This window comes from Entelurus aequoreus, linkage group LG05 (assembly GCF_033978785.1).
Source record: "Entelurus aequoreus isolate RoL-2023_Sb linkage group LG05, RoL_Eaeq_v1.1, whole genome shotgun sequence".
NCBI classification, from domain to species: Eukaryota; Metazoa; Chordata; class Actinopteri; order Syngnathiformes; family Syngnathidae; genus Entelurus; species Entelurus aequoreus.
In genome coordinates this window covers 63,235,491-63,247,952 of record NC_084735.1, presented here as the reverse complement: position 1 = coordinate 63,247,952, position 12,462 = coordinate 63,235,491, and the positions used below count along the sequence as shown (strand labels likewise).

At 46.0% G+C, this 12,462-nt stretch overlaps 1 protein-coding gene across 1 annotated transcript in view; it reads right to left on the bottom strand.

Annotated features, from left to right (window-relative positions):
* Positions 1-12,462, bottom strand: part of LOC133650873 (sperm-associated antigen 1A-like) — a 31,258-nt gene that overhangs the window by 14,605 nt on the left and 4,191 nt on the right. The window contains exons 2-5 of the mRNA XM_062048601.1: positions 12,211-12,310; positions 11,993-12,145; positions 11,769-11,926; positions 9,411-9,552 (exon numbers count right to left, since the gene is read on the bottom strand). Coding sequence (XP_061904585.1) covers positions 9,411-9,552; positions 11,769-11,926; positions 11,993-12,145; positions 12,211-12,310 — 553 coding nt within the window. The remainder of the gene's footprint in view (positions 1-9,410; positions 9,553-11,768; positions 11,927-11,992; positions 12,146-12,210; positions 12,311-12,462) is intronic.

The following is a 12,462-nucleotide window of genomic DNA, read 5'->3' as shown; positions in this document are numbered from 1 at the left end:
CAACAATGCCTGTTTTAAGTCAACAATTGAACAACACTGGATATGCCTGGCTGCATCGCTGTCGGCTGGCTGTGTGTGTGTTGCACGTTGACGACGCTCATTCGCTGTCTCCTGTCACGTGACTGGGCCAGCTCTATACTCTACCAGGTACAGGGGTGTCCCCGCACATAGTAAGTTAAGTAAGTAATCAAAAACATCTGAAAGTGATGCTTGCACCCCCCACACGCCGTTTTTTGGTTTATATCGATACTTTTTTAAGAAAAGTGATGCCAAATGAGTAGCGTGTGAGTATCGATATATCGATACCACAGGATCGATACGCACATCCCTACTTGCTTGTGCTTTTATGAATAAACGACGCACACGTTTTTGTGTGTCAACTACACGTCAAGTTGTTTATCTTTCACGCTACGAGCACAACACTGGTGACCCCGACGCTTCACTGAACGGATTCAGTGATTCTTATCGACCATGACGGCGAATGCGGTTTCTCTAAAGCTGCCCGAGTTCTGGGAAACTTCCACGACCGCATGGTTTGCCCAGGCGGAGGCACAGTTCGCCCTGCGTGGTATCACCGAGGACGACACTAAGATTTATTATGTCGTGTCCTCCCTCGGCAGCGCGATGGCGACCAAAGTGGTTAACGTCATTACGCACCCACCGGAGAGGAACAAGTACCGCACGTTGAAGGCTCTCCTCTTACAGACATTTCATCTTTCCGACGCGGAGCGAGCTAACCGCCTTTTTTCGTTGCAGGGGCTTGGCGATTGCAAGCCCTCTGAACTAATGAACAACATGCTAGGACTCTTAGGTGAGCACAGACCTGGATTCTTCTTCATGCAGTATTTCCTGAGACTCCTGCCTACTCAGGTGCGGGTTGCTTTAGCCAACACCACCATTTTGGACTGCCGCGAACTAGCTGCTGAAGCTGATAAGTTTTTTTTAGCTTCCCAACCGGCCTATGTGGCTGCATTCCTTTTGGCTGAGACAGAAAAACCTGTGGCAGATTCATCCACTCTCGCTGCTGCTGCTGCGCCCCCCAGGCGGCAACCGGATTCTAGACTATGTTTTTTCCACGCAAAGTTCGGGACCAAAGCTAGGCGGTGCCGTCCCCCGTGCAGTTTTCGTGGACCGCCGCCGGGAAACGCCGGGGCCGGCGCTCAGCAGTGGCCATGAGCGTCGGCAGTACTGGCAGGCTGCTCTTCATCCAGGACTCCCTCTCTGGACGACGGTTCCTGTGTGACACCGGCGCGCAGAGGAGCGTCCTGCCAGCATCAAGGTTGGACATGCTGTCTGAGTCACATGGCCCCCCCCATGGAAGCGGCCAATGGCAGCCCTATCCGCACTTATGGAATACGGTACGTGGAACTGTGTTTTGGTGGACAGCGTTTCAGTTGGAACTTTGTGACTGCTAAAGTGACGGTGACGCTCATCGGTGCAGATTTTCTCTGTGCTTTCGGCCTTCTTGTGGATGTAAAAAACAGGCGTTTGGTGGATGCGATTACGTTCTGCTCGTACAAGTGCAGTCTCAGCGCGACGAACTCCATCAGGCTTTCCAGCATGCTACCCACCGCAGACGTTTTTCTGCGCCTCCTCGCTGAGTTCCCCACCCTGGCGCAGCCCACATTCTCGTCATCTACCGCCAAGCATGGTGTGGAACACCACATTGCCACCACAGGCCCCCCTGTGCACGCACGAGCCCGGCGCCTGGACCCCGCTAAGCTCTCCATCGCTAGAGCTGAATTCGAGACCATGGAACGCCTCGGGATCATTCGCTGCTCAGACAGCCCGTGGGCGTCGCCCCTCCACATGGTGGAGAAGCCCGGAGGTGGTTGGCGGCCATGCGGTGATTACCGCAGACTCAACGACGCGACTACCCCGGACCGTTATCCGGTCCCCCACATACAAGATTTTTCCGCCAACCTCGCTGGGAAAACTGTGTTTTCTAAGGTAGCTCTCGTCCGGGGCTATCATCAGGTGCCGGTCCACCCCTCTGATATCCCGAAGACAGCGGTCATCACCCCATTTGGACTGTTTGAATTTTTACGTATGCCTTTTGGCCTTAAGAGTGCCGCACAGACTTTCCAGCGGTTGATGGACTCTGTTTTACGTGATTTGCCGTTTCTATTTGTCTATTTGGACGATATCCTGGTCGCGAGCACCTCTCAGGCCGAGCATGTGACCCACCTCAGGTCCCTTTTTCAGCGCCTTAGCCAACACGGGCTCATTGTCAACCCAGCTAAGTGCCAGTCAGGGTTGTCTGTTATCGACTTCCTCGGACATCGTGTCACGGAGTGCGGGGCAGTTCCCCTCCCAGCGAAGGTTGCTGCCGTCGCAAACTTCCCCCGCCCACTCACAGTTAAGGCTCTTCAGGAGTTCCTTGGCATGGTAAATTTTTACCATCGTTTATTCCCCGGGCAGCTGACCTCATGCGGCCGCTGTATGATGCTCTTAAAGGAGCTGCTCCCAAGCACATGGTAGACTGGTCTGACGCGCGGCACAGTGCTTTTTTGGGGGTCAAGTCTGCTCTCGCTAACGCTACCCTGCTGGCACACCCATTACCCGATGCTCCTATTGCAATCACCACGGACGCGTCAGATTATGCTGTAGGTGCAGTGCATGAGCAGTGGGCGGGTGGCACTTGGCAACCTATGGCTTTCTTTAGCAGGCAGTTGCGCCCCTGCGAGCGGAAATATAGCACTTTTGACCGTGAGCTCCTTGGCCTCTATCTGGCCATACGCCATTTCCGTTCGTTGCTTGAAGGCCGGCCTTTCCCAGCTTTTGTGGACCACAAACCCCTCACTTTCGCGATGGCCAAGACGGCTGAACCGTGGTCGGCTCGGCAACAGAAGAACCTCTCCTACGTCTCAGAGTTCACGACGGACATCCAGCACCTTGCTGGTAAGAGCAATGTCGTCGCTGATTGCCTTTCCCGAGCCGTCGTGAGCGCTGTCCATGTGGGGCTCGATTTTGCACAAATGGCAGTTGACCAGGCCGACGACCCGGACATCCAAGCTCTGAAGGCTGCAGCCACAGGGTTACGGTTGTCTGAGGTCCCATTTGAGGACACAGGGGTTACGCTCCTTTGTGACGTCGCTGCCGGTCGGCCACGGCCCCTTGTGCCCGCCATTCGGAGGCGACGCGTGTTCGACTCCATCCACGGCCTTTCCCACCCTGGGAGGAAAGCTTCCCAGCGGCTGGTTGCTGCAAAATTTGTCTGGCGTGGCCTGAAGAAAGACGTTAGGGACTGGGCTTCCACATGTGTGGCAGGCCAGCGCTCAAAAGTGCACTGCCACACGCGGGCCCCACTGGCACCGTTTACGGTTCCGGAGCGCCGTTTTGACCATGTCAATGTGGACCTGGTCGGGCCTCTCCCATCCTCACGCGGCTGCACATACCTCCTCACGATAGTCGACAGGACCACACGCTGGCCGGAGGCAGTACCTCTGACGTCCGCCACCTCCGCGGAGGTGGCGCGCGCGTTCATTGGTACGTGGGTTGCCCGTTTCGGTACCCCATCGGACATATCATCCGACCGGGGCTCTCAGTTCACTTCTGAGCTCTGGGCCGCTGTCGCCGAGAGCTTGGGAGTGAAACTCCACCACACGACGGCGTATCACCCGCAGGCCAATGGTATGTGTGAGCAATTTCACAGGTCCATGAAGGCAGCGCTTGGGTAGACAAGCTCCCTTGGGTGATGCTGGGGCTTCGGACTGCCCCCAAGGAAGACTTGCAATCTTCCTCGGCAGAGTTGGTGTATGGCCAGCCCCTGCGGGTGCCAGGTGACTTTATTCCTAGCACGACGGCACCTTGGTCCGCCAGTAAGCAGCGAGCTGCTCTCCTCGATGCTGCCAAGAGTTTTGCCCCCATCCCCACTTCTCAACACGGCCTTATGCCGTCTCATGTTCCCGCTTCCTTGAGGGGAGCAGCGTTTGTTTTTGTCCGCCACGACGCCCACCGCGGTCCCCTGCAGCCTCCTTACGATGGGCCATTTCGCGTCCTAGAGAGCGGAGATAAGCATTTTCTGTTGGACATCGGGGGTCGGTCTGAAAAGATCACGGTGGACCGGCTGAAAGCGGCCCACTTGGATCTTAGTCAGCCGGTTACCACGGCCGTACCCCGCCCGCTCTACCTAGGCCCCATAATAATGTTATGCATCCTTCTACGCAGGCCCCCGGGACCTTAGACGGTACAGGTACCTTTCCGGTCCCCCCTACTGACTCCCCGGCGTTTGTACCAGTCCGGCGCACCCGGTCTGGTCGGCCCGTCCGTGCCCCTGTCCATTGACAGTTTGTTTTCCTTTGTGATGGCGAATTCTGGGGGGACGTGTGTAGCGGTTGATTTAGGACATAATTCACCACACCTGTTATTTGACTTTGTCATCATCATTCACCGTACTGTTCTATTGTGTACATGACAATGTTGTTCTTTGTGTGCAGTTAAGAGCGAGTAATCCGGCGCGGCCCCTTTAAGTGGCCGTCAGTAGATTCTCATAAAGGTGGGGGTTTGTTGTTCCCACGATATTTGAGTGTTTGTGATGAAAGCGTTCATTCTTGCTTGTGCTTTTATGAATAAACGACGCACACGTTTTTGTGTGTCAACTACACGTCAAGTTGTTTATCTTTCACGCTACGAGCACAACACACTCATCTTTACAGAAAACAGAAATGTAGAATTGTTTTGCCAATTTATTAAAAATTAAAAACTCAACCCCTTTGCTCAATACTTCTTTGACGCACCTCTGGCAGAAATTAGAGCCTCAAACCTTTTTGAATTTACAAGCTTGGCACACCTATCTTTGGGCAATTTCGCCCATTCCTCTTTGTAGCACCTCTCAAGCTCCATCAGATTGGATAGGAAGCGCTGGTTTTCATCCAGGATGTCTCTGTACATTGCTGCATTCATCTTAGTCCAGTCAGGGAGGTGACCCGATGGTCACTCTGTCAGATCTACGGCATTTCTCTGTGGAGAGAGGAGAACCTTCTAGAAGGACAACCATCTCTGCAGCAAACGACCCACCAGGCCTGTATGGTAACGTGGCCAGACGAAAGCCAATTCTGAGTAAAAAGTTTGTCAAAATGTACCTGAAAGACTCTCAGACCATGAAAAAACAAATTATCTGGTCTGATGAGACAAAGCTTGAAGTCTTTGGCGTAAATGCCAGACATCATGTTTGAATGAAACCAAGCATGGCTCACCACCAGGCCAATACCATCATCCCGACAGTGAAGCATGGTGGTGGTAGCATATGCTGTGGGGATGCTTTTCAGCGGCAGGAACAGGGAAAACTGCCAGGATAGTAGAAAAGATAAATGCAGCAATATACAGAGACATCCTGGATGAAAACCAACGCTTCCCATCCAATTTGATGGGAGTTGAAAAGGTACTGCAAAGCGGAATGGGCAAAACTGCCCAAAGATACAGTTAGGTCCACAAATATTTGGACATTGGCACAATTTTCAGTATTCCAGCTCTGTACAACACCACAATGGATTTGAAATTAATAAATCAAGATGTGCTTTAAGTGCAGACTTTGAGCTTTAATTTGAGGGTATTTACATCCAAATCAGGTGAACGGTGTAGGAATTATAACACATTTTATATGTGCCTTCCACTTTTTAAGGGACCAAAAGTAATTGGACAATTGGCTACTCAGCTGTTCCATGGCCAGGTGTGTGTTATTCCCTTGGTTTTTTCTCTCATTTATTTCATTTACAAAGAGCAGATAAAAGGCCTAGATGTCATTTCAAGTGTGGTATATTAGTTTGGAATCTGGGGAGGTCATCTCTCAATATGAAGTCCAAAGAGCTGTCACTATCAGTGAAGCAAGCCATCATTAGGCTGAAAAATCAAAACAAAGCCATCAGAGAGATAGCAAAAACATGAGGTGTGGCCAAATCAACTGTTTGGTACATTCTTAAAAAGAGAGAACGCACTGCTAAGCTCAGCAACACCAAAGACCTGGAAGACCACGGAAAACAAGTGTGGTGGATGACAGACAAATACCTTCCATTGTCAAGAAAAAGCCCTTCACAACAGTTGGCCAGATGAAGAAAACTCTCCAGGAGGTAGATGTATCTGTGTCCAAGTCAACAATTAAGAGAATACTTCACCAGAGAAAATACAGAGGCTTCATCACAAGGCGTAAACCATTGGTGAGCCTCAAAAACAGGAAGGCCAGATTAGAGTTTGCCAAGAAACATGTAAAAGAGCCTGTGCAGTTCTGGAACAACATCTTATGGACAGATGAGACAAAGATCAACTTGTAGCAGAATGATGGAAAAAGAAGAGTATGGAGAAGGCAAGGAACTGCTCAAGATCCAAAGCATACCACCTCATCAGTGAAGCATGGTGGTGGTAGTGGCATGCATGGCTGCCAGTGGAACTGGATCTCTTATATTTATTGATGATGTGACCGCTGACAAAAGCAGCAGAATGAATTCTGAAGTGTTTCGGGCAATATTATCTGCTCATATTCAGCCAAATGCTTCAAAACTCATTGGACGGTGCTTCACAGTGCAGATGGACAATGACCCGAAGCATACTGCGAAAGCAACCAAATAGTTTTTTAAGGCAAAGAAATGGAATGTTCTGCAATGGCCAAGTCAATCACCTGACCTGAATTTGATTGAGCATGAATTTCACTTGCTGAAGACAAAACTGAAGGGAAAATGCCCAAAGAACAAGCAGGAAGTGAAGACCGCTGCAACAGAGGCCCGGCAGAGCATCACCATGGACCAAACCCAGCGTCTGGTGATGTCTATGTGTTCCACACTTCAGGCTGTCAATGACTGCAAAAGATTTGCAACAAAGTATTAAAAAGTGACAATTTGATTTATGATTGTTAGTTTGTCCAATGACTTTTGGTCCCTTAAAAAGTGGAAGGCACATATAAAATGTGTTGTAGTTCCTACACCGTTCACCTGATTTGGATGTAAATACCCTCAAATTAAAGCTCAGAGTGTACACTTAAAGTACATCTCGATTGTTTCATTTCAAATCCATTGCGGTGTTGTACAGAGCTGGAATACTGACAATTGTGTCAATGTCCAAATATTCATGGACCTAACTGTAGGTGTGCCAAACCTGTAGCATCGTATTCAAAAATACTTGAAGCTGTAATTGCTGCCAAAGGTGCGTCAACAAAGTAATGCGCAAAGTGTCTGAATATTTATGTACATGTAATTTGTTTTTTATTTTTAATACATTTGCAAAAATGTCTACATTTTTGGTTTTTTTTTGTCAAGATGCTGTGCTGCGTGTACATTAATGAGAAATAAAATTAACTTTTTGGATTTTAGTAAATGGCTGCAATAAACCAAAGAGTGAAACATTTTAAATGGGTCAGAATACTTTTCGTACCCACTGTATATATAATGGAACAATAACCTTCATGCTCTGCTGCACCAGAGTCAGCAGTGGCTGCTTCATCTGAGTTTCACCCCCACATCCAACGCCCACACCCAGCTGGCTAATGATGCCTTTGATGGTGAATGAGTGATTTATTGGTGAACTGCTGCACCACTGGCAGTGACATTAATCAACACCTTGGCTATTTCAAATCATATAATAGCAAACTATATGCTTCATTTTTATAATTCAATTTAAACTGAGCTCAGATGAGCCTTGTTGTTGATTTTTTATATTTGTTTTATAAGAACGTATTACATGTGCTCTTTGTTTTTCTTGCACATTTAAGTTAAATACTACATATTTACCTGTGGGCTATCTTGAGCCAGGACACTTTTTTTTTGCGTATCAGTGTTTGATTGTTAAATACAATAAAATACCAGCTATACCTATGTGTTGAATGGTTAATTGAACATGTATTTGCAATCAAAGGTGTAATAATTTGTTGCAAATCAGTTAAATGAGAATAAGACAATATTACATAATTGATATACAAAACCAGTGAAGTTGGCACGTTGTGTAATTCGTAAATAAAAACAGAATACAATGATTTGCAAATCCTTTTCAACTGAAATTGAATAGACTGCAAAGACAAGGTTTTAATGTTCGAATTGAGAAAAGTATTTTTTTTTTTTTGCAAATCATTAACTTAGAATTTAATGGCAGCAACACATTGCAAAATTGTCAACACAGAGACATTTTTACCACTGTGTTACATGGCCTTTCCTTTTAACAACACTCAGTAAACGTTTGGGAACTGAGACCAATTTTTGAAGCTTTTTAGGTGGAATTATTTCCCATTCTTGCTTGATGTACAAGCTTAAGTTGTTCAACAGTCCGTTGTGGTATTTTACGCTTAACGCGCCACACATTTTCAATGGGAGACAGATCTGCACTACAGGCAGGCCAGTCTAGTACCCACACTCTTTTACTATAAATCCACGCTGTTGTAACACGTGGCTTGGCATTGTCTTGCTAAATAAACAGGGGCGTCCATGATAACGTTGCTTGGAGGGCAACATATGTTGCTCCAAAACCTGTACCTTTCAGCATTAATGGTGCCTTCACAGATGTGTAAGTTACCCATGCCTTGGGCACTAATACACCCCCATACCATCACAGATGCTGGCTTTTGAACTTTGCTCCTATAACAATTCGGATGGTTCTTTTCCTCTTTGTTCCAGAGGACACAATGTCCACAGTTTCCAAAAACTATTTGAAATGTGGACTCGTCAGACCACAGAACACTTTTACACTTTGCATCAGTCCATCTTAGATGAGCTTGGGCCCAGTTTTAACTTGCATTTACAGAGGTAGCGACCAACTGTAGTTACTGACAGTGGTTTTATGAAGTGTTCCTGAGACCATGTGGTGATATCCTTTACACACTGATGACTTAGACTTGTCGGTTGTTGATGCAGTACCGCCTGAGAGATCTAAGGTCACGGACTTTCAATGTTACGTGCAGTGATTTCTCCAGATTCTCTGAACCTTTTGATGATATTACAGACCTTAGTGCAATCCCTAAATTCCTTGCAATAGCCCGTTGAGAAATGTTCTTAAACAGAATCCCGAGCAATGGCCTTGCATCCAGGGTACAGAAATTTTCAGTGACCCCCCTGAAATGGATTACTATTGAGAACTTGGTCATATTTATTACATTTTCTGTACAACACATCGTGTAATTCACATTCTTTATATATGTTGCTGACGACAGTTGCAATTGTTTTTCCATCCCGTTCACAAACTCCATCACTTCCCCTATGCACTTATTACTTCTACTGGATAGGATTAGATTGAGCACTTTTGCCACTTAGATGCAGGCTAGTGTATCATTCTAACATGAATACTAGAATGTAAACATAATAATGAAAATCTCTCCTGCTGCTCATGACACCCCCATGGTACCCCAAACCAATATTTTAGGAACCCTTATGTTTTATGGTACATGCTATGCTATGTTAGTAAAGTAGATTTTGAAACATGCATATTTTGTGTACCTGTTTGTGTAGAGGGCGCAGTCGTCGTGTTTGATGGCGATACATTCGGTGTACTTGTGCATTGCGTCGTGGAAGTGACCCCTCTTAACCAGGTCGTTGCCTTCCTGTTTGAGGAGACTGACGCGGGCCTCCTTTCGTCTGACTGTGGATGGGAGACCATTCGATGACAATACTATTATTATCAATAATATACATACACACATATACAGTCGTAGTCAAAAGGTTACATACACTTGTGAAGGACATAATGTCATGGCTGTCTTGAGTTTCCAATCATTTCTACAACTCTTATTTTTTTGTGATAGAGTAACATAATTGTTTGTCACAAAAAACAATGAAGTTTGGTTATTTTATGAATGTATTATGGGTCTACTAAAAAGGTGACCAAATCTGCTAGGTCAAAAGTATACAGTACATGTACCAACATACATTATCAATTTTGGTGATGTAGAAAAGTTACAATCAAATCAAATTAGCTTCATGGCATGGCCTCTTAACTTCATGTGAGTGATTATGATTGACGACATCTGTTGACTTCTCTGAGCCCATTTAAATAGGGCTCATGTGATGTAACGGAGTCTAATGCATTGTTGCATTAGACTCCGTTACAAATGCAACAATGGGAAAGTCAAAGGAACTCAGCACAGATCTGAAAAAATGAATCATTGACTTAAACAAGTCAGGAAAGTCACTTGGAGCCATTTCAAAGCAGCTTAAGGTCCCAAGAGCAACTGTGCAGGCAATTGTTTGTAAGTATAAAGTGCATTGCACCATTTTGTCACTGCCACGATCAGGAAGAAAACACAAGGTATCATCTGCTGCTGAGTGGAAATTGGTCAGGATGCTCAAGAGTCAACCGAGAACCACAAAAAAGCAGGTCTGCAATGAATTGGAAGCTGCTGGAACACAGGTGTCAAGTGTCCACAGTCAAGCGTGTTTTGTATCGCCATGGACAGAGGCTACCATGCAAGAAGGAAGTCCTTGCTCCAGAAGCGACACCTTAAGGCTTGTCTATAGTTTGCTGCTGATCACATGGACAAAGATAAGACCTTCTGCAGGAAAGTTCTGTGGTCAGATGAAACAAAAATGTTGCTTTTTGGCCACAATACCCAACAATATGTTTTGAGGAGAAAAGGTGAGGCCTTTAATCCCAGGAACACCATCCCTACCGTCAAGCATGGTGGTGGTATAGTATTATGCTCTGGGCCTGTTTTGCTGCCAATGGAACTGGTGCTCTACAGAGAGTAAATGGGACAATGAAAAAGGAGGATTACCTCCAAATTTTTCAGGACAACCTAAAATCATCAGCCCGGAGGTTGGGTCTTGGGCACAGTTGGGTGTTCCAACAGGACAATGACCCCAAACACATGTCAAAAGTGGTAAAGGAATGGGCTAAAATTAAGGTTTTAGAATGGCCTTCCCAAAGTCTTGACTTAAACCCCATTGAGAACATGTGGACAATGCTGAAGGAACAAGTCCATGTCAGAAAACCAACAAATGTAGCTGAACTGCACCAATTTTGTCAAGAGGAGTGGTCAAAAATTCAACCAGAAGTTTGCCAGAGCTTGTATGGCTAGCAAAAGCGCCTTATTGCAGTGAAACTTGCCAAGGGACACGTAACCAAATATTAACATTGCTGAATGTATACTTGACCCAGCAGATTTGGTCGCATTTTCAGTAGACCCATAATAAATTCATAAAAGAACCAAACTTCATGAATGTTTTTTGTGATCAGCAAGTATGTGCTCCAATCGCTCTATCACAAAGAAATAAGAGTTGTAGAAATTATTGGAAACTCAAGACAGCCATGACATTATGTTTTTTACAAGAGTATATATATATATATATATATATATATATATATATATATATATGAGAGAGAGAGAGAGGAGTAATGAACCTTCAGGAAACATGACCTGGATTGTTCCATTACGACAGCACAATGTGGCTCCTTTCCCAATGTATTATTGATGCCACGCATGCACGCACGCACAATTTTACACACATCACGCAGCGTTTTACTCACTGACTTGAGTTTGAGTTTGAGTTTATTTCGAACATACATGCATACAACATGATACATCACAATTTCCAGTTTCTATTTTCAACACGTTTGAAAAGGAGAGGAAGAAGCAGAGATTATTTAATCCTACCCCCTTTCTTTTACATAACAGTTGCTAAAACATTTGTTCACTTCCTGTTCTCAATTTATTCACAATATACTCCATAAGTAATCACAATACAAATAAAAATAAATAAATAAATACTCGGTAAAGTAAGTTACATTTCATATGGTGAGATGAGTAAGATGTGCTGTGTTACTCACAATGTACGTAAGTGTGACGTCACCTACTGTACCTTCGTCCTGTGCCACCCTGGCTGCCCGTGCCCGCTCCTGCTCCATGCTGACGGGCTTCTCCCAATGTTCCTGCTGCACCGACAACGGCACCACAGGAATCTCAGGAAGCTTCTCCCTCCACACCATCCCGTCCTGCTCAATTAGCATCCTTGTGATCCTAAATGGAGCACACACAATACTAATTATATTACCTGTTAGATTAACCTCCTGACCTTGTCCTGACCTGTGCACACTGTCGTGGGCTGCCTGCACCCCAGTGTCTATCTGCAGCACGGTTTTATAATCCACGTAAGCATTTCTGTAGCGCTCCAACGACTCATATGCCATGGCTCTACGCAGCAGGGGCTTCAAGGAGTAAGGCTGCAGATCCAAGGCCCTAGTAGAATCACAGACAAACACTGTTTTGAGTCTCATACATCACCCATTCACTCCCAGACGTACTTGGTGCAGTCTTGGATGCAGTCGGTGCTGTTGCCGTCCTTAAGGTAGCAGGCGGCTCTGTTGGAGTAGAGGATGCACAAGTCCTGCGGGCTGCTGATACCTGCAAGACGTCTCCACTTTTTTAGAGACATTAGCAAACAACCATGAAGCTGTTAGCTATAGCGATTGACCTGTGCAAATCACCAATTTGAACAGAACTCATTTCACATGCATGTTTTTTGGATTTTTTTTTTAAGTACTTGTTAGCATTGA